This window comes from Myodes glareolus, chromosome 9 (genome assembly GCF_982192425.1).
Source record: "Myodes glareolus chromosome 9, mMyoGla1.1, whole genome shotgun sequence".
NCBI lineage: Eukaryota > Metazoa > Chordata > Mammalia > Rodentia > Cricetidae > Myodes > Myodes glareolus.
The window spans coordinates 17,351,265-17,378,863 of NC_142034.1; the positions used below are offsets into that span (position 1 = coordinate 17,351,265).

The 27,599-nt window shown below is 40.4% G+C and overlaps 1 protein-coding gene and 1 non-coding gene across 6 annotated transcripts in view; one reads left to right on the forward strand and one right to left on the reverse strand.

The window, feature by feature from the left end:
• Positions 1-748: 748 nt before the first annotated feature.
• Positions 749-27,599, reverse strand: part of Tlk2 (tousled like kinase 2) — a 103,661-nt gene continuing 76,810 nt past the window's right edge. For all 5 annotated transcript variants that reach the window (XM_085695926.2, XM_048445950.3, XM_048445949.3 and 2 more), the window contains 8 exons: positions 26,395-26,476; positions 24,071-24,162; positions 16,644-16,733; positions 13,436-13,605; positions 12,179-12,317; positions 6,450-6,561; positions 3,650-3,757; positions 749-1,836 (listed from right to left, as the gene is read on the reverse strand). In XM_085695926.2, coding sequence (XP_085552052.1) covers positions 1,663-1,836; positions 3,650-3,757; positions 6,450-6,561; positions 12,179-12,317; positions 13,436-13,605; positions 16,644-16,733; positions 24,071-24,162; positions 26,395-26,476 — 967 coding nt within the window. In that variant the 3' untranslated portion in view covers positions 749-1,662. The remainder of the gene's footprint in view (positions 1,837-3,649; positions 3,758-6,449; positions 6,562-12,178; positions 12,318-13,435; positions 13,606-16,643; positions 16,734-24,070; positions 24,163-26,394; positions 26,477-27,599) is intronic.
• Positions 25,236-25,355, forward strand: LOC125408108 (U6atac minor spliceosomal RNA). The gene has a single exon (XR_015003935.1). It is a non-coding gene; the product is annotated as a U6atac minor spliceosomal RNA (small nuclear RNA).

Genomic DNA, 27,599 nt, shown 5'->3' on the forward strand with positions numbered 1-27,599 from the left:
TTTGGAAGGTTCAGCCTTCCTTTAAGATCACTTGATACTGAGGAAAGTGGGGCAGGTCTACAAAACACACAAGGGTCTTAGCGAATGTGTTCTCGGTGCATTTTCACATGTACAGAGCACTAGAATCATGAATTGCTTAACAGCTCTCTGCCCTCCCTGACTCCCCGCCCCTGCTCTGAACTCTGCATCTTTAAGTATTTCTGGCTGGCCCTCTTGCCACATGTCAGTAACATTCCAAGCTGGCTACCACATGTGCAGGCCCTGGCCTCCAACCCTCTCCTGCAGAGTGCTCTGTTGTTCCAAGGGCACAGTGGGGCCAGACGGCTCCCATTTCAGCTTAATCTTCAGCTGATCACACATCTCAGAAAGAAAAAAGAAAAAAAAAAAGCTCCAGAGGAAAGTTCATAGCTGAAATACCTATATTCCTTGAGATGTTTTCTATTTTTTTTTTTAAATTCCACTAGATGAATCTACCAAAGTGAGTTAGAAGCGCATACATCTCACAGATACACACACCAGCGCATATTCACCGAATTCAAATGTCTGGGAGAGGCTGTTTTCTCCCCCAAAGACCTAAGAGGGGGAAAGCTCACGTGGCTGGTCAAGCTAATACATGGTTAACAAGAAATGCAGCCCACCCTGTGAGTGAGCACGGACTAGGGCAGGAGCTGCACCCCCACCCCCAGGCCTTCTGTCTATCTCTAGAAGCAGTTTCGATAGTCCCTATACTCAGAGAATCCAGGAGGACTGACTGCATGGACAGATGAACCTTTATTTAAAAAAATAGCACTTCAAATAAATTAAAAGGGACAACCGTCAAGTGTTCAATTGAAGAAATATCTGAAAACTTAGAGAGTCTCCAGCTGCAGTCTTCTCCCTTCACTTTGTCGATGGCAAAGCCCCGGCATCTCAGAGCCCCCACTCCATCTCTCCCGAGGAGTTGAGGGAAGCCCTCCCCAGTGGGAGACCAGATGGAGGGAGCCGCTTCTGACTGGAATGAACATTGCCACGTACTTGCTAATACGGGTTTCACTTTATGACCAAATGTAATCTTTCAAAAATAAAAAAGGGGGCGAGGGAAGCTGCATGTTTTTTAAAAATTGAAATTATTTAGGGATAGAACACTAACTCTAGTGCCTTTAATGGGCAATAGCAACTTTTTTCCTCCAAAGTCAAACACCATCCCCAGCTGAGCCTCTGTGCTACAAGCTTTTCAGGAGATGTCACCTAAACTTTATTAAAAGAAAAGAGCAAGTTTAAATATAGACTCTGGACTAGCCCAGTCTGTGTCTTCAAGTCCACATTCTTCATCTGAAGCATTGTGTCAGGGAACCCCCTGAGTCTGCATGTTTTCAAGTTCACAGTACATGGAACCAGTTTTTTCTTTTTAATTTTTCCTCACTCAGAGCAGCCACACACAGTGACCGTTGACGCCGGAACCTCGGGCAGGGCCTTCTCCTATGAGGCCTGGCCAGAGCTACCCAAGGCTTCTCCTCAATGAGAATCGATGCTGTCATGCTCTATGGATGGGAAAAAAGCAAGAAATAAAAGCACCTGGTACAGGTTTCATGAGATCCATTCGGATTCACTATGTTCCAAACCCACTGCTGATGCCATGTGTCCACTTTGTGTGCTGAACAGTTTGTGGCCTTGGAGTTGGTCTCAATTCGAAGAACTGTTATTGGATGCCCCAGAGGTTGATGCAATAGCAGCTCCAGCCGGGCTACTTGTAGAGACTGACTTTCGAATGTGAGGCAACAAGTAGGGGTCACAGGCCAGCTGCTGGACATCGATACGGTCTTCCTTTCGATAGGCCAAGCATCGCCGGATAAATGCCTATAAAAGGAAATTTCATACAAAAGACTGAAGGAAATAATCCTGGTACACCGGTAGGAACCTGAGGGACCCATACCACTGCTAGACAGAACAAACACCCCCTCAGAAAAGGTTTATAGCCTTCCCAAATTCATCAGGCAGAGCAGAAAAGACAAGGGCCAATGCCAGTACTGGTGTTTGTTGAATATTACAGACATGATTTGACTTCAACCACACTAGCAAAATGGAAGCTCCCTTCCCACCCGGTCAGAAGACTCTTATCAAAAGACTTTTAAGTCTTTTTTGGCTTCCTATTTTTAGATCAGAGAAGTCAATTTATTCAAATTTTATAATGCAATTTGTTTAAATGAATCAACTTGTTTGCTTTATCTTGTATCCTGTGATGGTCTCAAATTCAGTATGTAGCCAAGGATGACCCTGAACTTCTAATCCTCTCGCCTTCACGTCTAGAGTGGTAGGATTACACATGTATACGCAACTACACGTGCTTTATGCAGTGCAAGGGATGGAACCCAGGGCTTTGCGCATAGCCCGGCAAGCACTCTATCAACTTAGTTATATCCTCAGCCCCAATGAATCAGTTTTAAAGTCTAAAACATCATATTTATCAAAAGTCTGCATTTCATAGTAAACTGATAATGATATGTGTAGCAGGCTCACAGATGACAACACACACCCTAGCCTGATGATGGCATGTTGACAGGGGAGGTTATAGAGTAGGGAGAGAACACATATGGAAACTATGTTCTTCATGCTCTATTTTGTTACAAACCTGAACCTAAGACTGCTTAAACAAGTAAAATCTAGCTGTGGATAGAGCTCAGAGGTAGAGTGCTTACCCACTAAACAAATGGCCTGGCATTTAGACTTCAGCATAGATTAAGAAAAAGTAGGTTTATTTACAAAAAAACCCCTAAAACATAAAAAAGTAATTTTCTTTTCCCACGTTTAATTAAAAAAAAATATAAAGGTAGAAGAGCAATTCCGGCTTTTCAAAAGTGAAGACACAGGTATCTGCTTGATTGAAGTATTTGGAAGCTAAGAGACATTCCCAGAAATGAACAAAGAACTTCTGGCTTTGAAAATGAGCTTTTCCTATAAAATACACAAACCTAGAGTTTTAACAGATTCTCGTAGGTTGTAGCATGATCAAATAAATGTGATGTCTCTATAGAGCTGCTGGAACAGGCTCTTAAAACTGGACCACACAGTTGCCATGATCACACCATGACCTCTTGCTTCTCCTCATTTCACATTGGTTCTGCCCCCTTCTACAATTCTCTTTCCTTCTCTGCAGAACACAGTTCCCTCAAATCTAAACATGGCTCTGCCGTACACATCGTTCAAGCTACTGATCAAATAGCATTTCATCATTGAGATCTACCCCAACCATGTCATAAAAAATGGAGAGGGGCTATCACCTTTTCCACCTTAGTACTCCTACTTCATTTCTCCTATGTAAGTCTTAGCTTCCATCACAGGCCAGCCTCCATGACAGGCACGAAACTGGGTATCCTTCCTATTACACACATCTGCAGGTGTAACTCTACTGGAGTCTACCTATCCTTCCCTATCCTATCTCACACAGCCATTGTGAATTACAATCTGCTTGTGAAAATTCCTTTTACTAAACCTGGAGATGAGGTGGGCAGACTATAAGCAATCTTCTTCTCACTGTTCTTAAGAATAGTAATCTGTTCCCATTCTGCTGCCTAATAATGGCTGAATTTCACATTTAACAATTCAGTTATTACCACCCAAAGAACTGACACTGGCAGCCAGCCATTTCCATTGGCCAATGAATCAAGCTTACCTTTGCTTCAGGTGTGACTACTGGCTTTGGCGGGAACTGTACTTCAGTAGCTTTAAGAATAGTATTTTCTTGTAGAATATCTTGCTGGGACTGGTTATGGCCAAAAGGCTATCAAATAAAAACAAAATAAACAAAGGTTGGCCTCTGGTTACACAATTCAGCACTACAGAAGTCTCCACACTCTGGGGATGCTCTCCTTCAACGCTCACCTTTGACTTTAATGGGGAAGGTCCAAGGCTGAAAGGTCAAGCCGAGGCACAACAGGAACTAGAAGCAGTCTCTCCTATCTCTAGCTTTCCTCCCAGCACACAGCAAAGAAAGATTCAGCAGACCAATGAGCAGCCTCTTGAACTCTGAGTCACATCTTAGATGACTACACTTATCTATGTGCCAGCCAATCCAAGAGGTGCACTAAAAATAAATCAAGGGAGGCTGGAGATGGTGCAGCAACTGAGAGCACTGGCTATTCTTGCAAAGGACTGGGGTTTGTTCCCAGCACCCACAATGAGGTTCACAAATATCTGCAGCTCCAACTTCTGGGGATTCAATGCCCTCTTCCGAACTCAGAAAGTACACACACATACATGCAGGAAAAACACTCAAGTAAATAAAATAAATCTAAAATAATGCTAAAAAAAAAAAAAAGAACAATTTTCCTCACCCCCAGTATGAGGGATGGAGTGGTGACTCACACCTGCAATCTCATCACTTTGAAAGCTGACACAGGAAAATCACTGTGACTTCAAAGCCTGTGAAGGCTACACAGTGAGCTCTAGGGCAGATTGGACTACATAACAAGATCCCACCTCAAGAAACAAAACCTAACAAACAAACAAACAAAAAAGTGCTGAGACCACTTAGGGATTTTAACTGTGCTTCAAGTTCCTGATAAACTTTTAAAAACAAGTTCAAGCTTACTATAATGCCTATAATATTAGCAACAACTCAACACTTAGATAGTGCACAAAATAATTATGCTCCACTAGTTCTGCACAGTCTTCTTGTTTTGGAGAGGCAGACAATGAACCAGCAAGAGGAAGGCGTCGTCTGTGTTAAGAGTTCGGTCTGGAAATCTCATCAAAATATTAGGAGTTCACAGGAGCTACAAAACTCCATTTGCTTTATGTCTTCCTGTCTCAGACTCCCAAATATTGGAATTAAAGGTATGAACTACCATACTTGGTCAAGGGATACTTTCTGACACCACCTTCTCAGCACGTGTGCACGCACACACACAAAAGGGGAGATGGCTCAGCAGCTAAGAGCACTATCTTCTCTTGTGGAGAACCCCAGTTTGGCTCCCGATGCCTATGTCAATCTACTCACAACCTCTCATAAATCTAGCATAAGGTTTCTGTGCTGGTTAGTTCTGTGTCAACTTAATACAAGCTGGAATCATCTGGGAACCTTAATTGCCTCCATCAGACTGTCTGTATAGACAAGTCAGTGGGGCATTTTCCTGAATCTAGATTGACATGGAAGGGCCCACCCCACTGTGGGCAATGTCACCCTGGGAAGGTGCTCCTGGCTGATATAAGCAAGCAAGTTGAGCCAGTCACGAAGTGCAAACCAGTAAGCAGCACTCCCCCATAATTCCTGTCCTGACTTCTCTCAGTGGTGGACTGTGATCAGATACATAAGCCAAGCACCCCTCCTGTTGTTGCTATTTTTGTTGTTATTGTTTACTTGTCATGGTGTTTATCACAGCAATAGAAAGCAAACTGGCAGAGTATCTGACACCCTCTTCCAGTCTCCACGGGCAAACACACTCATGTACTCAGACACACACACATAAATAATAAAATTAATCTTTGCCAGATATGGTGATTCATTCCTTTAACCTCAGTGCTCACTCAGGAAGCAGAGATAGGACAATTTCTGTGAATTTGAGGCCAGCTTGATCTAAACATGGAGAGCTCCAAATTAGCCAGGGCTATAGAGTGAGACCCAGTCTCAACAAAACAAAACAAAACAATACTAACAAACAAAAAAAATATGGGGGGGGGGCTGGGGCGAGAGATAAAGTACTTACTTACTATAAAAAACAAGAACCTAAGTTTGATCCCCAGTACCCACACAAAAAAGCCAGTTGTAGCAGCATGTACCTGGACTCCTAGCACAGGAAAGACTGGACCAGCAGAATGCAACTTGCTGGCCAGCTTGTCTAACTGAGTTGGGTTCAATGAGAGATTTTCTGTACTAAGGACAGACCTGAGGTGGACTTCCAGGCTTCACAGCATGCACAAGAGCATGGTATATTTTTATTCACACCAGCTTATGAGGTGGTTAAAAATAAAATCTAGGAATTTTTCAAGTTTCAGATCTTATTAGAACTTTGAGAATGGATCTTGGGCAGATTGTTCACATTATTAAATGATTTCCAGACAAATATTGATATAATCTCAGCATTCAAGAGGCTAAGGTAGGGGGATTGCCTTGACTCTGAGGTCAGCCTGGACTATATATATACAGGTCAACCACGGCTATAAAGCAAAACATCTCAAAATAAAAACCAACCAACAAACAAGCCAAAACACCATGTTTCACACTGAGTTCACACACATATCAGAGTCAAAATGTCTCATTTTTAAGAACAGCAACATGCATGCCTCTGATGGCTTGGGAGAATTCAGTAGATGCTCTCCCGCCTGGAATTTCTAGTTATACATGAAGCATTTACTGAGAACCCTGCATTTTCTTGAAACCAGCACTTGCAGGATTCCAATGATTAACTGCAAAAAAGAATCCACCCTGAGGGGGTGGACATGGCCACAGGCTGCTGCACTGCCTTCCTCCTCACCTTCCTCCCATAAAGACACTGGTAGAAGATCACACCCACTGACCAGACGTCAACTTTATTTGAGATCTTTGGTGGCTCTTTCCCAACCACAAAACACTCCGGTGGTAAATACCTAGGAGAAAACAGAAATAAAAAACACTCAGGAAAATTAATATATAACTCAAGCCATACACAAAAAAGCAAAATAAAGGACCTTGTTAAAAATATAACACTTAGGCAGGCATGGTGATTCACGCCTTTAATTATGGCACAGGAAGAGGCACAGATGAATCTCTGCGAGTAGTGACTACCAGAACAGCTGGGGCTGAGGAAAGAGAGCTTGTCTCTCAAAGACACCCAAAAAACAAAAACAAAAAAACCAAGTGTATGTGATTGCATAAAAATGTACAGTTGTCTGTGTATATATATGTATATATGTACACACACACACACACACACAATAAAACACTCCAGTTTCAACCATCAGCTTAGAAATATATACAAGTAGGGGCTGGAGACATGACTCCATGGTTAAGAGCATTGCCTGCTCTTCTAAAGGTCCTGAGTTCAATTCCCAGCAACCACATGGTGGCTCACAACCATCTGTAATGAGATGCCCTCTTCTGGCCTGCAGATATTCATGCAGACAGAACACTGTATATATAATAAATAAATAAATCTTAAATATATACATATATCTATATACATACACAAGTAAACAAAAAGACACTTGAACTATGGAGGTTCTTCATATGGCATTAAAGTATTTTATTTCTCAATTTTTGTTGTTGTTGTTTTGTTTTTCAAGATAGAGTTCTCTGTAGCTTTGGAACCTGTCCTGGAACTAGCTCTGTAGACCAGGCTGCCTCTGCCTTCCAAGTGCTGGGATTAAAGGCGTGCACCACCACCATCTGGCTTATTTCTCAATTTATGGAGATGTAAATATCCTCTCTAGTTTCATTTAGCTCACTCCCCCCTTTCTTTATCTGGCTTGTGCCGACTCCAAGTGTCATTCACCACTTTGTTGTCATAGTGTTTTAAAAATGGGGACTACACCAACGGTCTCACGCATAGAATGAAATGTTCTACCATGGAACTACACACTCCACTCAGCCCACAATACATAGACTTTTCTTTTCTTCTTTTTTTTTTTTTTTTAAAAAAAAGAATTATCTAATACATATTCAGGGTTCTGCCTGCATATAGCCTGCAGGCCTGAAGAGGGTGCCAGATCTCATTACAGATGGTTGTGAGCCACCATGTGGTTGCTTGAACTTAAACTCAGGACCTCTGGAAGAACAGTCAGTGCTCATAACTGCTGAGCCATCTCTCTAGCCCCCTATACTTAGACTTTTCTAAAATCAATTTTTTTGGGGTGCTGAATATTGGATCTGTTTTAAAGTCCAAATGAATTCAGGACCTAGAGATCTCTGAGAGCAGCTTCTTTTGGAAACCTCTACCAGAAATAATTCAATATAAAATCCAGAGAGATATTAAAGTCCAAGTTAACAGAAAATGTTTTATTTTTCCACATTAAGGGTGAGATAGCTTGCTGAAAGACTAACAATCAGTATAGCAAAAGCCACATCTAAATCCTTCTTAGACCCTTATCTAAATTCCTTCTCTCCCCACCACTGGTCTCTGAAGAATCTAGGGGACAGTGGGTTACAACAAATTGTATGGTGTGGAAGGTAAGAAGAACCTCTGAGCATTTAGGAAACCAAATAAATATGCTTGGAATCCTAGCCACAGCTCAACTGGAAGGCAGAATTCTAAAGATACTAGAGCACTGGTTCTCAATCTTCTTAACACTGCAACCCTTTAATACAGTTCCTCATGTTGTGGAGACCTCAACCATAACATTGTTTTCGTTGTTACTTGATAATTATAATTTTGCTACTGTTATGAATTGTAACATAAACATCTGTGTTTCTGATGGTCTTAAACAACCCCTGTGAAAGGGTCATGACCATAGATTGAGAGCCACTGTGATAGATGAGTTTCTGCAGACTCAGGCCAGTAAAGCCCAGCCTATGGAAAATCTTTTACGTGGTCCCTGCTGTGGTCCTGGTATAAAAATCTAAACTGAAATCCTTCTTCACTCATCCACCATCCCTGTCAAGCTTGTCTTTTCCACAGCAGACATCTGGAAGCCAGAGCTAGACTATTTCACAATGAATACTTATAGCTCAACACATGCTGAAGGTGTAGATCAGTGGCTGTGGAGTTGTGGGTTGGATTGCCAGTGCCAAAGCAAAACACACAACAAACAAACTACCCTAAAAAATGCAATAAACAAAACAGCCTATGAAGGAAAAAGAGATGGGCAAGGAAATAAAAAATGTAAACAAAAGAAAAAAATTTAAGAACAGCTCTTCCAAACAGCACTCAAACTTTCCTGGACCTCTGATTTCACAGTTGCTGGTTCTTTAGTACACATCAACTTAAATATGATTCTGCATAAATAACAAATATAACTTTGATTCTAAAAATGACTACTGAAATGTATTCTTTTTTTTTCCCCCCCGAAAGGTGTCAGGGAAGAACAGGGGTGGTGAGCTCATTCAATGGGCAGAGTGGTAATTTGTTAAGATTTTTAAGAATGTAGGCAGGCAGTGGTAGAACACACCTTTAAACCCAGTAGACTCAGGCAGATCTCTCTGAATTTGAAGTCAGCCTGGTCTACAGGACACCCAGGGCTACACAGAGAAACCCTATCTTGAAAAAAAAAATTAGAGTGTAAAAGGTACTTCAACTTGACAGTACATGCTTGGTAAATCAACTCAGATTCAGTTTCTCCATCTATAAATGAAGAAATAAACTAGTTTTTCCATACAAATAATACAACAGTAAATATTCTCATTTCCTGCCAAGAGCTTTGGGAGGATTGAGGAAGACAGGCTTATGATAACAAACAGTGCCAACAAGCATGCTGCAGTCTCATCACAGCACCAGTCCTCATACAGTAGAAATGGAACTCAGAGACGATGCTCAAAGTATAATGTGAGCTCTTGTTCGCTTTTGATTTTGTTTGAAAGGGTCTCACTTTGTAGCACAGGCTGTCCTTGAACACTTGCTTCAATTCTCCTACCACAGCTTTCTGGGGGGTGGGGGTGCAATGAAAGGAATGTACCTCCACGCCCTACTCATTTATCTTGCACGTGTTGGGATATGTGTATGGTGTTCACACAAGCCTATCTATGTGTGTGTGTACTGACAGGCAACTGATTATCACAGTTCTGCTCTATCACTTACTCTTCCTCCCACACTTCTTCGAGATGTGGTCTCACTGTGTAGCCTTGTCTGACCTAGAACTGGCTATGTAGACCAGGCTGGCATCAAACTCACTGCTTCTGCCTTAAGGGCTGGGATTACAGGCATGTGCCACCACACCTGGCTATCACTGGAATCCTAACTCAGGTCCTCAAGCTGGCGGTGAAAGCAGTCTGAACCACTATGCCATCTCTCAAAACCCCCAGCTCACATATCTTAATGTAGAATTCTGGAATAGCTAAAAGCCACAATGTCTTATTTAAAATGTTCTAAACCTGCTCCCCAGGCTACTTTTATCTCTCTAGGTCATCATCCTAAAAGAATAACATATTAACATAATGGTGATTATGACACCATTATTACCAATATACACTTTAAAAAGTTAAGGAGCCGGGCAGTGGTGGCGCACACCTTTAATCCCAGCACTTGGGAGGCAGAGGCAGGTGGATCTCTGAGTTTGAGACCAGCTTGGTCTACCAAGCGAGTTCCAGGACAACCAGGACTATTGCACAGAGAATCCCCAACCCCAATATAAAACAAAACCTTTATAGAAACTGATAAAACTTAATAGTCTCAGAACGCTCTATCTTTCATTTACTTAGTTATTAAATTTTTGTTTTGTTGGGTTTTTTTATTGTTGCTGTTTTGTTTTGTTTTGAAACAGGGTCTTTCTACATAGCCCTGGCTATCCTGAAACTATTATGTAGACCAAACTGGCCTCAAACTCATAGAGAAAACCATTTACCTCTGCCTCTTGAGTGCTGGGATTAAAGGTGTGTGCCACTACAGCCAGCTCATTTATTTTACTTTTCGTTATAGAAAATACTCAAATATAACTAAAGTAGAAAGAACACTCAAACAACCAAGTAACCATATTTTCAATGGCCATGTAATGGCTTTCTACATCACCTAATAAGCTACTTTGGGAGAAAGCATTACATGATTTTTATTGAAACTTTAATTTCAGAATTTCTACAGATTAGCAAAAATAGTAACAGATAGCAATGACACAGCGACATCATCATCACTGTTTTGCTTTCCTCTTTTTTTTTTTTTTTCCTTTTTTCTTGAGATAGGGTCTCAGGGTCTTAATCTGTAGCCTGGATAACCTGACACTCACTATGGGCTGACCTTATATTCATGGAGATCTATCTGCTTCTATCTCCCAATGCTGGGATTAAAGTGCACATTACTATACTCAGCACATTTTATTATTTTTTAATAGCTATTTAAATGTGAGGAAAAGATTATGTGAGACAGACTGAGGACAATTTTTTTTTTTTAAAAAAAGAACAAACTTACAAGCATAAAACTCAGAATTCCAATGAACTTTCCTGTGGAGTAATACTTCTGTACACTGTGCAAATTATGCTGTTATTGGTTTAATTAAGAAGCTGACAGGCCAATAGCTAGGAAAGAGAGACTGGGCAGGAGAGTCAGACTAGGAGAATTCTGGGAAGAAGAAGGGTAGAGTCTGAAGTCGCCAGCCAGACACTGAGGGAGCAGGAGATGAATGTATCATACTAATAAAGGTACTGCCATGTGGCAGAACATAAATAACGAATATGGGTTAACTTAAAATGCAAGAGTTAGTTAGTAACAAGCTTGAGCTATTGGTAGAGCATTTATAATTAATATTAAAATTCTGAGTTGTTAATTCGAAAATGACTGCTGGAACAGGGAACCTTCCGCTAACAGAACTCATATAATAGAGGTACAAACCTCTTTCCCCAAACTACCAACTGTATATAGTTTTTGTGTCGCTTAGTGACAGGAGACTACTCCATAATAACCACTGCAGTGAGTAAACACTGTAAATATAACTTCTATTTTAAACCTAGAATTTCAAAGTTTTAATTTAAGGACTGACTCTTGGCTGGGCTACAACGGCATGTTACCTACCTCTCCTGTAGTGCTATGGAGACACCTCTAAATTAATCACTTAAAGCAGATTATGGTGTAAGCACCTCAGAATGAGAGATGGCTAACAGACAAGCACACAATTCTGCTAAACTGTGCTCACTTTTCAAATGGAAATTTTATGGGATACCGTGGATTTACTTTATTTTTGTTCTCATCCTGATTTTCACAACTCCTTAATTCTTGACTTGACAGTTGCTCATCCTAGAAACAAATGCCTTATTTCATTAACACAAGGAGAGGGCTCTACTTGAACCGTAAAGAATTCAGGGCCATTCTTTTAGACACATAAACAACCTCAGTCTCTACTGGCTTGTACGACCAGCACTGGGTAAGACACATACACCTCCAAAGGTCAGAATACACAGCGCTTTTTCAAGGGTTTAAGAACAGAAAGAAAATAATACAAATTAATACAAAAAGTCAAAGTGCTAAAAAAGACAAGGTATTTTGGTTTTAGCCAACTACATAGGATTAAGGATTAATCATCACCATGGAATCAATCCAACAGAACCACATACCCACCAGCCAACTTGGCAGATCTCCTGGATACCTACCAATAAGTACCAGCACCTTGTGATGTTAGTTCCATGCCATCCACTGAATTGTAGCTATCATCATCCATGATCTTGGAAAGACCAAAATCTGTAATTTTTATTTCTCCACACGCTGTACCATTTACTAAAAGGATATTACCTAAAAAGACAAAAAAAAAAAAACCTTCATGAATAAGCAGAGACTTCGTTATTAAGAAAAAAGACACGCAAGAAGGAAACATGTGAACACTAAACCTTTGGCATAAAGTAAATCTAACTCTGGACACAGGGAGAATCCTCAGTATCTACCAGAAACTTCTATTTTCGAAGAATTGCCTGTTTAATGTGCCAAAACCAACTCTGGACACTGGAAAGAAAAATGACTTGCCAAAGTAAAATCATCACTTATATAGTTTGGTTTAAAAAAAAAAAAGGTGGGAAAATTTCACATGAACTTTCTATGTGCTCTTTGGGCTAGCAAGCTTGACTAGTGATGTCAGGAAGGTGGGGGTGGAGGAGATACAAAAAAAAAATATACTTGGGAATGAAACATGGTGCCACAGCGCCACCTGCTCCTATGGCAGGAAAATGTGGTGACTTCAGTGATTGCAGCCATCTCAAAAACAAAATCACTTTACAATAAATGATTTTCCGGACATGTCAACTATGTCAGAACACAACATAGAGGACAGTGAGTGGTGAGCTTTCACATACAGTTATCAGAAAGAACAAGGCTTCCACAGCCCCACCTAAAGGAGACGATGGGAACTAGGTTCTTAATACTCACATTCCACTTGACAGCCATTTACCCGAGGCATACATAACCAAAACCAACAACAACAAAAAACGCCAACTGAAGATAACAAAAAATAAGGGACAAAAAGCTCTTTGCTTTTTCCTGATGACTACGAAGTTAAATGATAATTAAAAAGATGGAGAACGGCTGGGACTTAAGGAAATGAGGCATATGTGTTCATATCAGGGAGGCCTGAGACAAAGGAACTGCTTCACAGTGTGAGCAATGGGAAAACAAAACGGAACTTGCAAAAACAGCTGTTTGTAAATGACATCATGAGTTTTCCTGGTTCAGCACACAAAGGCATTGTTTCTCCAGAGAATTTAATCCAACCCACCCACCCACCACCTACACCCAGCACTGGGCGGCCAGGACTCCTTTCTTCTCACACCTACTCAAGCATCCTTCTTGGCTCCTGTCAAATTCTTTGACGCAACACATTTACAAGTTTATTAACAATGTCTCTTAAAATTTAGGCATACCTGGTTTGAGGTCATAGTGTATGATGGGAGGTTTTATTTCATTTAAGTACTTTAAAGCATTCACAATCTGCATAATAATGGATCGGGCCTCTTTCTCCGACATTAATTTGTGCTGTTTCAGGTAGAAGTCCAGATCGTTTCCTTCACAGTATTCTAATACTGTACAAAACCTGAAGATACATAAACCAGCATTTACCAGTGGAGTAAGGAGCAGATTAAACTATCTAAACCACTGTCAGCAAAGACTCAGATATCACGGCATCTCACTCCGGCTCACAGGAAGAGAAGTGCTTGCTGTCTTGCAGATGAGGCTCTGGAATCTCGACACAGGCATCAACTGTGCCAAAGTTCACTGTGGCATTTCTCTATTAAGGACACTGATAAGAACAATGTTTGAGCTGGCCATCCCCTTACAGCAGGGCCTCCACTTCATACCCATACCATGTACTCATTACTAAACAGTCATCACACAACTGTCCTTGCAAGTGTTTTATATAATCCTGACTGTCCAGGTTTAGAACTGGTTGTATACTATATCTGGCACAAGACTACACAAATGTGTTGTTATATGGTATGGGTTCTTTTACTTTCATTTATGCCAAAACACCACACACACCCCCATTTAAAATTACACACCACTGTTGACACTACAGGCAACGAACCTATCTTCCAAAATGTTCAAACTAATGTATTACTTGAATATTCCTGAGAGATGAATACTAGGTCAGGTTTATCAGTCAGGACTTAACCATTAATAAAAACCACTTCAATACTAAAGCCAAAGAGCTTCAATTCATAGATTGAAGCTCTAAGAAGACAAACTGTCTGGTGAGGCACCCTAAAGCCAGAGGGTCCTAGGAAGCTGGTGCCATGAGAATGTTGGTCACAAGAGAAACTACAACTGTGTGCCTGAACACGCACTGACACAGCTGATCCCCTGATGCAGAGCAAGGAAGGAAAACGGTGAGCAGCTATAGGCTGAACTTCAAGCTGCACTCCAACGGACTACAAAAAGACTTGCAGAATCTCAGAAATGAACAATAAACTATGCTTTTTATGAAATCTGTGAGGCATGCTGACACTCTTGAGCATGTAGCTGCTTTGGGTGTGTGTGATAGGGTTTCTCTCTGTAACAGCCCAAGCTGTCCTGGAACTAGCACTGTAAACCAGCTGGGATTAAAGCCCATGCACCACCACCGCCTGGCCTGAGCATGTACCTGAAATGTTCATTCTCTGACTGAGATGCTGATATCTGAGTTGGACTCTTGTGAATTGATTCTTTGGCCCACAACCAAGCTAGAAATAAAATCTAACTTTATACATCTAAATGACTCTAAAAAGATGTTCTAAACAACAACCTGACTTGTTGAGCTAAAAACATAATAAGAAAAACATAACAAGAGTAGTATAAAATTACTATCACATTGAAATGTGTATACAATTCAAACCAAAAGATAATTCAAGTCATTATATTTATTTTCAAAATAGTTTTAGTATTTATTCTTCATAGGAGAGTCTATCTACTTAGTATTCAAGGAATCTATTGAAAGCAAAATAGTAACAGCAGAGTGGAGACTCGACCAGGGCTCTCACCCTTGGTATCTAAGTACACTATTTTTCTGAGCTCTACCTACGACACACAACAGGATTATAGTATGCAAAGGCTCCTTAATGAGAAGGGAAAAGTTTGAGCATACAGGAGAAAGGACAAGTATTGTTTCCACAGGGAACATGGAATTTCCTGGATATATCTCTACACATGGGCTGGCTGTCTGAGAGAGTTTCTAGGTGAACAGACCAAAACTCCTGGACACTGCCTTGGGAGACTGAGAGAACACCTGAAGGTCAGACCTGAGGTATCTTACGTTCTCCTGACTCGGGCCTGAAAAAGTTCCAAATGCTGAAATATCTGTAAACCTGAATAAGTGCAAAGGCTCTGACCTGTATATTACATAAAGGATTATCAAGAGTACCAAAGGTCTCTCATGAGTAATTTCATTTTTCTGATATTCAACAATTGGTCTACACATCAAGAAGGCTGAGCGCTAATGCCCCTCCCAATCCTAAAATCTAAATTCCAATTTTTAAATGCCCATGAACCTGCATTCCAACCTGCAGCATGGGCTGTCTTTACATGTATCACATTAATCCTTGTTTTAGGGTAACAAGACACTGTTGTACTTAAGGCTCATGGGATCCATCAGTCTTTATAGTGAGGCAGAATTCTCTCCAACAGTTTACACGTGTTAGACCTGCTAGTGGCATGTTAGCACCAATGCCTAAAGACTGACTGCTACATTTTTAGGAATTTTGTAAGCTGGAAGCTAATGTTTCTAAGACTAAACAAAGTGTGATAAATCCATACAACAGAATGTAATCTGGCTGTAAGAAGGGATGAACCACTGACACACAAATATAAAGTGTGGACTTTAATAAGTCACAAAGACCACATCCATGATTCCACTCAGAAAGAGTCTAGAACAGGACACCTAAAGGTGACAGAGAGAACCGCTTAAATAGAGGGAAAGTAAAATGGAGAAGTGACAGTAAAAAGGTTCAGCTTTCTTCTAAGAATAAAAATGTCCTAAAATGATCTTGGATAATGGCTGTGTATATCCATGACACACGTGAAAACCCACTCAACTGTGTACTTTACATGGGTGAATCACATGGTATATAAATTAGAATAAAGTCTATTTTAAGTTGGTACCTTAAAATTGCACATAGTGGAAGTGCTTATGACATAGATATGGACAATGAACCTTATCTCCCTATCAAGCTAATTGTAAAATGTTTACTAGCATACAGGGTCCTGTCCTTTAGCCAACAGATGTCTGGCTGACCCAAATCTAAATAATGTATGATTATTTGACTGTAAATTGGGGCTGGAGAGGTGGCTCCGTGGCTAAGGGCACTGACTGCTCTTCCAGAGGTCCTGAGTTCAATTCCCAGCAACCGCATGGTGGCTTACAACCACCTACAATGGGATCTGGTGTGCTCTTATGGCATAAAAGCATACATGTAGCTAGAACACTCATATACATAAATAAATAAGCCTTTAAAAAAGATATATGATATATCTTATTGACTGTAAATTAATAAATTTAGTTGACTTAGAGAGCATTTCCCAGGTCCAGATTTAAGCTCCTTTCCATGAGGACTTAATACATCAAGAAAATAAGGTAAGGAAAAATGGTATAGGACTTACGAGTCAGTATCCAATGAAAAGTAATCGTACAGCTTCACTATTCTGGGATGATCCAGCTCTTTGTGAATCCGGTATTCCCTACACGCATGCCTGTAAACAGAAAAGAAATGTAACAAGAAAGCACTTGGCCTGCTTTTTAGAACTCATCCTAATTTCTCTACCATTTCCCATTTCGACATGTTCATTTGTCTGTTCCATTTAGATCCATCTGGTCATATCACCTACTTACTCTTTTTGTGCATTCTATTTTCTTTAATGTTCTCTATCTAGTCACTGAGCAAATAGTAGGTGCTCCAATATTTTTTAAATGAATGGATGCCGATCTCTTTCAAGACCCTTCTGTGGCAACCACACGTCTTTCATGTTAATCCTCAAGTACTAAAAATCAGTCTTTTCCTCTCTTCCAAAGTGAGCTTCCAGGGGCTGGGGAAATGACTAACTGGCTAAGTGCCTGCCTGCTTTACTAAGTGCCTGCCTGCTTTACTAAGTGCCTGCCTGCTTTACAAGTATGAGGACCAGAGTATGAATTCCAGTACCACATACCCATCTGGACACCAGCCTCAGAAGATGGACACATAGAATCTCTAAAGCAAGCTGGCAAGAACACTAGCCAGACCACAAGTTCTGGGTGTGACTAAGATCCTATCTCATAAGGTGAAGAATGATGGAAGATAATTACTGAGATCAACTTTAGGCTTTCACATGCACACAGTCATATGCACACCACCCATGTGCACAGGCATGTGCCCTCGTGCATGCACACGCACACACACACAAGAAAAACAAAACAAGATATTTCCTACCTGCATGTTGATAACCTGGGGTCAAACTAAGTTTGTAAACTACTTGAATTAATGGGTTAAACGATAAATCAACTAGCAGTTATTTTATTTTTGAATTTCACTACTTAAAAATGTATTAGGTATGTACAGATTTTTCAGTATTTACACAGTATTTATGTTTAAGTGTGGTATGTCATTTTACATATTATCTGAAGATTCTGGTACCTGTGGAGGTTCTAGAACATATCCTCTTCACATACTCATGGATGATCATATTAATATTTTTGATTTCTCATTTTCTGAGATAAGGCTTTAACTACGTAGCCCTTGTTGGCCTGAACTTACTATAGAGGACAGACTAGCCTCAACTTGCTGCAATCCTCCTGATCTATCTCTTAAGTGTTGCCATTATAAGAATGCACCACCACAAATGGTTTCACTTAAAACAACAACAAAAACTCTTTCTGAGGTCACTACATGCTCTGCAGATAAAGGTTCTTCCAGCCTGACAATCTGAGTTCACTCCCTGAGACCCACATGGTGGGAGGAGAGAACTGACTTCCAAAAGTTGTCCTTTAACCTCACAGTGCTGTAGCACACACACCCTAGATAGATAGATAGATAGATAGATAGATAGATAGATAGATAGATAGATAGATAGATAGATGATAGACAGACAGACAGACAAGTGAATAAGAACTTAAATAAATGGAATAAAAGAAGAAGCTTTAAAAAGCATCTTTCAGCTGGGTGGTGGTGGCATATGCCACCGGGAGGCAGGGGCAGGCAGATCTCTGTGAGTTCGAGGTAGCCTGGTCTACGGAGTGCCAGGACAGTCAGAGATACACCGAGAAACCTTGTCTCAAAAAAAAAAAAAAAAGAAAGAAAGAAAGAAAAGAAAAGAAAAAGAAAAAGAGTACCTTTCTAGTTTAAAGTAATAAAGCTATGAACAAACTGTACTGTATATAACATGTGAAATATGTATCAGCCACATAATGGGGGAGATAGCTTAGTCAACTTGCCTTGCTAGTAAGAAAAACCCAAGCTCAAAAAAACTGGGTGTGAAGACACATGGCAGCGACCCTACTGCTGGAGAAACAGGCAGGTTGGTCCCTGGGGTTTTCTGGTCAATCAGTCTAGTCTACTTCATTGAGTTTGAGGTCAAACGAAAGACCAAAGTGATGGCTCCTGGGAAACACATGAGGCTATTTTCTAGTCTTCACATGTAGGTTCACACACATGCATATACATCTATATGCACAAGAACACATGTAAGAGGCATGCATGCATATACAGACAAACAGACCACATACACAAAGAATACTGACACAGACACAAACACGAATATGGTTATATTACATATATACCAAAGAGTTGTAAAAAGTTGTTCTTAGTTAGAGAGATAGTAACTAGAAACTACTTTAAGTAATTTAGTACCATTTGAGATGTTTTAAGGCAAAAGTCAGAAAAGAGAAATTTTCTATAGACTAAATGAAAACAAAAACAAAACAGAGATGGTTTCTGAAGCTGGTATGTTCTGATACCAAAAGGCATATATTAAGCACTTAACTTAAAAAAAATTAAATTAAAATTTAAGCCAGGCAGTGGTTGCGCACACCTTTAATACCAACACTAGAGAGGCAGAGGCAAGCAGATCTCTGTGAGTTCGAGGCCAGTCTGGTATACAAGAGCTATATCCAGGATAGGCTTCAAAGCTACAGAGAAACCCTGTCTCAAAGAAAAAAAAATTAAATTAAAATTTAAAAGCTGGGGAAATAAAGGAAAAAGAGAGAGGAACAGAAGCCTCCAAGTAATTATGAAAGGTTTTTCCCAAATGGAAACTTTGGGCTAATTTCAAGGTGCTATTTTTGGCCCCACTGCTGTTTCTAATGCTTCATTTCATCATTTTGTCTCCTATACAAGGAAATGACAGGCCCATACCAAGGCAAAAGAGTAGCAGACACACACTATGTAAGGAACTGGAGACCTAGCTCCCTGAACTCTGGCTTTCCAATCACAAATGAGAAGTATAGAGATGTGTTCCTATGGGCACTGAACACACACCTCCTTGGCTCAAACCCCACTTCACCAAAATAGCTCCACTCAAGATTCAATGCAATATTACCTTTGGCAAAATGTTTATTAAAACACACAAAAAAACCAAACTTAAAAATCTGTGAACTAAAGAGATCACTGTTCAAATAATTTCTGGTTGAGCATACTTTTAAACAATAATTATGTGCCTCTTTGAAAACTTTTCCATTTAGTAATTTCAAAGTATAGATAGACTAATTTCTTCGTAAGTGTACAGAAAACCAAGGAAATGAATGGCAGAGAAAGTTAAGAATGAAAGAAAAGCGTCATTCACAGTCCTTATCATCTCAGCCAAGTGTGGTAGTGAACCACATCATAGCAGCACGCAGGAGGAATGCCATGAGGCAGGAGGAATGCCATGAGTTCAAGATCATCTGGGATACAGAATGAGATGCTGTGTTCAACAAATAACCCTGAGTTCTCACTAACTCCAGAAGCACCTAAAACAACAGCCCCAACCCAGAGTCTGCCAGGCTCACAGGCTATTGCTTGTCTTTCAATAAGGCACGACTAACTTGTGTCCTTCATACTCAATATTCTATTTAGCATCCAATAGATTAAAGGACTTTAAACAAGAAATCAGAAGAAATTTATACACTAAAGTGTATCTTTTGTCTTCTTAAAGAATGATGCAAATTTAGATTTCTGGAATGCTTGCTTTTATATTAGAAATTTTGAAGAGTATCAAATAAGAGTTCATGAATTCAGATATATATTATATTTACAGATTGTTTTATATGTAATTTTTCCTATTGTAAATTTTTATTATGTTTTGGGAAATTAAAGAAATCTAGCAGGGAAGAAGAAATGATTCTGTGGATAAAGTGTCTGTTGTGCAGGCTCAAGTACCCAGGTTAGGACCCTCCAGTACCTATGAAACAAAGTCAGACACAGCACACAGAGCCTCAGTGCTGGGGGATAGAGATATGGAGAACTTGGCAGGGTGGACAAGCCAGTAGTCCAAAAACTCCAGATACAGTGAATACACTGTCGGGGGGGAGGGGGGGAATACGTGGTGAAATGGCTCAACACTAAAAGCACTTGCTACCTGGTAATCTTGAGTTCTGTCTCTATAGTCTACATGGTTGGGGAGAAATGATTCCCAAGGCCTGTTTTATAACCTTTCACATCATGTCATGTTAAATGTGTGCATGTAAACCCTCACAATCATAATTTTAAGATTTTTTTGGATAAAAAAACACCAAGCCCTAAGATGGACAGTGACTGGGAAGACACTTGATGTCTACTGCTTGGCTCCCATATGAATGTGCACACGCCCACCACCATCCCAAGTCCTTCTCACCCACTCCTACACAAACCAAAGAAATCTAGTCATCTGTCATGTTCATATGGCAAGAATAATATAGCAAGTTCATATTTTGCTTATAGAAGAAGGAAAGGAATTGGGTGTGATTGTGTAAAATTATATTCTTACTTGGGAAGTGGAAGCAAGAGAAGTTGAAGGTCATCCTCAGCTGCATATCCAGTAAAAGCCTAGCCTGGGTTACATAAGACCCTGCTTCAATCACCCTCCCTCAATTCCAAAATGGAAAGACAGGAATATATCTCAAAACTCAACAAAATAAGGTTTTATTTTCTTCAAGATTCTTCTGAGTCAAATAAATGATCTTACTCCAAACAAAAGTGGGAACTACCTCCCCAATGGAAGAACAATTTATAAGACTTTACTAGGTAAGGTGATATTACCAACATGGTGGTATATTTCCTCTTCAGTGCTAATCTAATGTTATATTATCAAAGCATTCTTCAGAATCTGTTATATACTTGATCTATGTCAAGTTCAGAGATGCTAATGGCACTTAACCAATTCACTTTTTAAAAAAATTAGATTTACTTATTGAGTTACCTTGTGAGCCACCATGTGGGTGCTAGGGACTGAATCTGGGCTCTCTGCAAGATCAACAAGTGCTCTTAACTGATGAGCCATCCCTCCAGTCCCTACTTACATTTATAGCACAAGGTTCAAAGCAGGATTTCCTGTCACTTAGCAAAATCAAAGGTGGAAGTGTTGAAGAGTTCCTCCCAAGTACCTGGAGGTCGTAAGAACACCCCTTCCTTAGGATGTCAGCTGGGAAATGGCCTCTGACAATGGACTCCACAGACACTCAGATGCCATTATCCCTCTTGAGGAGAACAGTGAGAAGGGACCACACCCAGCTCTGGTTAGCAAAGTTTAGACATAGGAAACAATGTCAGTTTATCAGTCTATCTCCTTCTCCTTGACTCATTTTTATTTAGATGTATGAATGATAGTCTGTGCATGGGGGTGGGGTGGTTCCATGTGTGTGTGCATTTGTAGAGGTCAGAGGAAAGCGTAAGATGCCCTGGAACTGGAGTTATAGTTGGTTGTAAGCCACCCATATGGTGATGGAAACTGAACTCAGGATCTCTGGAAGAGTAAGTGCTCTGAATCATAGCCATCTCTCAGCCCCTCACTTGATCTATTTCCAGCAGAGAGATAAGAGAAAGACAGTCAGATGGTCGGGCACGGGAGCACATGTTTGGAGTCCTAACACTTACAGGAGACAGAGGCAGGAAAATCGCTTTAAGTTTGAGGGCAGCTTAGTCTAGTCATGAGACCCTGTCTCAAAGAAGTAAAAGTAAAACTGAAACAGAACATCTCAATCAATAACCACCAGGGCTCAAACTGCTTAAGAATGCCAAGGAGGGACCAAGACTCAGATTTAATCCATTCCAAATGGCCAGATGAGCTGAATGACCTTCCAAAGTCACTCTGGTATCCAATATCGCAGTTCTCTTAGGGTCAGCCTAAAAGCTACATTGGGAGTCTACAACTTGGCAAAATATGTACAGGTCCCAACACAGAAATTATGTTCTCAAGGTTGATCAAACTTGGTCCCTAGAACCAACTATTTTACAGAGGCCATTGTACAGGTAAGCTACAGAACAGGCTTCAAGGACACCTATAGGGTACCTGTAGAGGTGCATGTTTTGGTTCAACACCCTTAACCACTCCTACAAGTCTCAACATAGCAATGACAATTTTCATTAATAACTGACCAGAACATGTAGTTTCCTTCTCTGAAGTGTTCCTGGCATTCACTAACACATGCCATTCATCCCCGACGTCAAGTGACTGGAATGCACTTTTAATAATGTATCTGGCTCCTCGGGAACATCTGGGCTGCAGCTGCTTGTAGGGTACTGTGCACAAGGCATATATCACCCCTTGTCCTCCCTCTCCGTAAAGTTGACTTCTCTCACGCAGCACTGAGCTCTGCTACCAATCAGTGTGGAACAGAAAGACCTAGCAGGCCCCTGGTGTACAACAGGTCTAAAGTAAGAGTTGCCCCAGTCCAGACATGAAGAACTGTTTGTTGAGAAACTACTTGATTTTCCTTTTAAGACTCAGAAGTTAAGAAAAAGGCTTCTTCAATTCTTATTTTTTTTTTTTTTTGTGCTCCAAAGTCTTATGAAGAAAAAACAGCAAAACACGAAGGCTGTCTCCATAACAAGAACCATTTGTTACTGTCAAAGGGGCTTGTCTCCTCCTTTCAGGGACAGACCTGTCTCATTCAATACTTACATCCACCACAAGGAGATAAAACTGCTCAGTAGGGAATCTAATAAGCAAATTAAGTCTGGAGCTTCCAAAGCAAATGAGCCATGAACTCCAGTATTCAGAAGCTCAAGAGGGACTATGGCAAAACCCAACATTAGTGGATCAAAGAAATCCACAGCTGCATATGCAGTAACTATGTAGTAACCTGAGCTACTACATAACCTGCATATGTAGTAACCTGAGGAAACTACCCCCTTATTCTCTTCAATCTAGGGACAAAGGAGGACTACCACTTTACTGATGTTCTCAAGAGAGGCAACCATAGGAAGTAGAGCACGAAAATCACAAAAGCTCGCTGTTGTTTTTGGGTTTGTTTTTTTGTTGTTTTGTTTTTTGAGACAGGGTTTCTCAGTACCTACTGAGCCAGTCCTAGAACTTACTCTGTAGACCAGGCTGGTCTCGAACTCACAGAGATCCAACTGCCTTTGTCTCCTGAGTGCTGAGATTAAAGGTATTTGCCACCACCCCCCTGATTTGCCTGGCAAATCAGAGAATTTTGAGGTGGGCAAACAGACAAGTCAGGGAAAAGAAAGAACACCATACTACGGGGCTAAAGTCAAGCACGCACCACTGAGACACAGCAGGACTCCATCCTTTTAGCCCCACTGTCTCCTTCCCAGACGACTGGGCATTCTCACTGGCTTTCTGAAGACAAATAATGGTTTCTGGTGCCTTCCTTGCTTAATATAACTGTCTTTAGAGACAATAGAAGGGGAGTTAGAAATATGGGCTTCAGATTGAGGGATGGTTGCATTTAAATTTAGCTTCTAATGGTCTCGGTTTTCAAACAGTTTTCTCATTGGTAAGATGCAGAATATATTTCCCTTGCTGAGACAATTAGGAAGATGAAAGAAAACCAACAACAATTCATCCAAATCTCTTTCATGATGCACAAATCATAGTTATCATCAATGGGTGGAGAAATCAAACACTTCAGCATCACTTACTTGTGGTAATTCTCCTTTTTCTCATCTCTCCAGTTTTTATTTAACTGGTGAATTTTCACAGCTACGTATCTTTGCTCTGTTAGATCAAATGCCTATAAAAAAAGGAATATTTTATATTTTACATAAATACTAACAAGATTTACAGGGAACTAACTTGAAGCTTTTATTTAACAGATCAACACAAAGTACAAAACACATTATGAAATGAAAGCGGCAGCAAATGACAGCACGTCTTGTTTGCTCCAGTGTTGCAACCATCCTCTTGAAACTTGTGATTAGATAATTCACAAGTCTCTAGACACACTGGCACCGTGGGATTTATAAGACAAACTTAAGCAAACGCCAAAAGCAGAAGCCAACCTATGCCCTGACACTTCCTCCCAACAATGTTCACTTTGGACATCATCTCTCCCCACCTAGGACCTTTCTCTCAAGGTTGTCTCTCCCGAGTCTAGGGAGCTCACATGTGTCAACACTGTCTCCCTACTTTTGAAATCCTGAAATATACACTGATGGCTTCCTATAGAAAACAACCCAGATGGATATGATCATTGGTATGACCATCACAAAGTATCTCATAACTCGGTATGTTGTGTTTACTAAAATAACAGAAACAAAAACAAAACAAAATAAAAAATCCCAATCTTATTATTTAGGGCCACATCTATGTACTGAGTAAAATAAAAATCTGAATCCCAACAGTAGTGCACAGGGACAGGCTTTCCTGAAGAGCAGCAGTGCTGGCGGGCCTAGCACTGGGCAAGCAATTCTTCTCTATCAGTTCTTACAAATGAACACATGGCTGCACAGTACGCCCACCAGGAACAGAAACCATCACTGTTCCACAGGTCTCCCCAATGTTTCTCTAGAAAAGCAATGTCCAAACCGGGGGGGGGGGGGGGAGAGCTGTTATTAGAAATAAGGGACTTGTCACCCAGGTTAAAGCAAAATGAGTATATAGTAGAAAGAACATGCTTCACAGAAATGAAACAAATATACTTCTCTCATGCTAAAGAATATACATACCATTATGGCTTTACTCTAAAAACCACTTCAAGATATTAAAAACTAGGTTATATTACATAGTCTGTGAGAGCACTAATGCTTATCAAAGCCAACAAAAAGGATAGAAAATTGTGAACAGAAGTTATCTGTGGGAGGAACAATGTTTATGAAAGGAGAGGTTAGCATGGCCTCTTGACAAGGACGGAAAAGCCTCAGGTCTAGTAATAGGCGTTGGTCAAGGCACGGTCGTCTATTTTGTAGGAGTTAATTACTGTTTTGCTTGTTTGTTTTTAGTTTTTCAAGACAGGGCTTCTCTGTGTAGCCCTGGTGCCCTGGGTGCCCTGGAATTCGTTCTGTAGACCAGACTGGCGTCAAACTCACAGAGATCTGCCTGCCTCTACCTCCCAAGTGCTGGGGTTAAAGGCATGTGCCACCACTACTCGGCTGCTAACTCATTTTTAAATGTTTGATTTAAAAAGAAAGGCTTTGCTCAGCCTAGATATAGAGGAGACGGTCTTGGTCCTGCCTCAAAGTGGGGTGCCTGACTGTCTTGACTCCCCATAGGAAGCCTTACCCTCTCTGAGGAGTGGATGGGAGTGGAGTAGGGTGGGAAGAAGATGGGGGGAGCAGGAGGACAGAAGGGAGTAGGAACTGGGATTGGTATGTAAAATGAGAGATTGTTTTAAAAGAATAGTAATTTAAAAAGAAAGAAAAAAGATGAAAGTTTTCTTGCAAAATGGCTACTACACAGGTGAGTTGCTAAGTCAGGTACATAAAACCTTCAACAAACTAGCAATGCCCTCCCTAATTTCAACTCTTTCTAAGGAGCTAGGATAACCATGTCATCAAAGCTCAAGCATGGTACTTGCAAAACAAAAGGTGGCCATGTGCCTGTCAGTAAGATTTACCAGCACAGACTTTAACAGTAAAACTAAGTATGAAGAGCGTACTGAAAATCTAATCAGCCCTGCCCTAAAGGCACAGCCATGGTCCACAGTGCTGACAGGTACACATCTGTGAATGTCCTTAATGCCACTGATGCTACACTTCAAAATGACGTGGTACTGTACTTGGACGGCTGAGGCAGGAGAATTGCCAAGAGTGGGAGCCACCCTGAATTATACTGTAAACTTAGAGAAAGTCTGGGCTAAAGTGTGAAAATGTCTTAAGAACAAAATTTACTGGAAGCAATTTTCTTAAAGGTCTTAGTCATAAAACTTTTGAATTTAAACCTACAGAAATAAATACACAGTCCTTAATATTAAAAATTTCTACAAATCAGTATTACCCTCTCTTTGTACCCAGTTGTTTCTACTTACCTTGTAAACTTCACTGAAACCTCCTCTACCCAAAAGATGTAACAACAAATATCTGTCATTTAGCGTTGGATGATCCTTAAATCTGTGGAAACGGAATATGTAATATCCTGAAGTCAAAGAATATAGTCTTCCACATAAAGCCACTGCTGAGAGTTTGACAACTGATATCAATACAACGAACTATAAGCACAAAGTTTCACAGTGCAATTATAATAAATAGTAAAAGTTGCTAAAGCCTGATACTGGTTCTTGTCTTAGTAGCCACATCTCAACTTGGGGCCGTTTTTGATCCCATTCCCTTTTCTCACCATTTTAAAACTATATCAAGTTCCAAAGTATTTTTATATTGCCTTAAAGATAAAGCATTTCAGGTGTTTTATGCGAATTTCCCCACCCCCCATTTTGAGACAGGTTCTTACTATGTAGTCCTGGTTGGCCTGGAACTCACTATGTAGACCAAGCTGGATTTGAACTCACAGAGATCTACTTGCCTCTCGCTCCCAAACGCAGGGATTAAAGTTGTGTATCACCATACCCAGCTAATTGAGTTTTTGGAGACAGGGCATACTTTGGCCTGGAAATCCCAATCCTCCTGCCTCAGCCTGCCGAGCACTGGGGTAACAGGTATGCACCATAATGGCCCGCCTTTATTGGTTTTGAGACAGGGTCTCATTATACTCTGGCTTTAGCCTCCCAAGTGCTTGTAATACATATAGATTTGTACGAACCAACCCAACTCATTTTTCCCTCTTTAGATAAGTCTATGGTAAATCTAAAACTAGGATACAGTGTATTCCCAAAAGTGATTCTTCCTATAATCTCAGTGCTCTGGAGGCAGAGGGAAAATGAAAGAAAGCTCAAGGCCAGCCAGGGCTATATAGTGAGACCCTATCTCAAAACCAGAAGTACAAAGACAGCTAGGGATACAGTTTGGTAGTGGACTGCATGCCTAGTTTGCATGAGGCCTTACACTCCAACTCCAGTACTTAAAAAAAAAAAAATTAAAACGATCTCCCTATTAATCCTAAAATTCCTTTATTTTGTATTTAAGAAAGCAGTGTGCCTGTATAATATTATTACATGAAAGTTTAAATTAATTTGACTCTTCATTTGGGCTTCTATTCAAATTAATTTCATTTCTCTAACTCGTTTCCTGATTGATATGTGCAAGATTATGGACTTGTTATGAGGATTAAGTGTGAGAT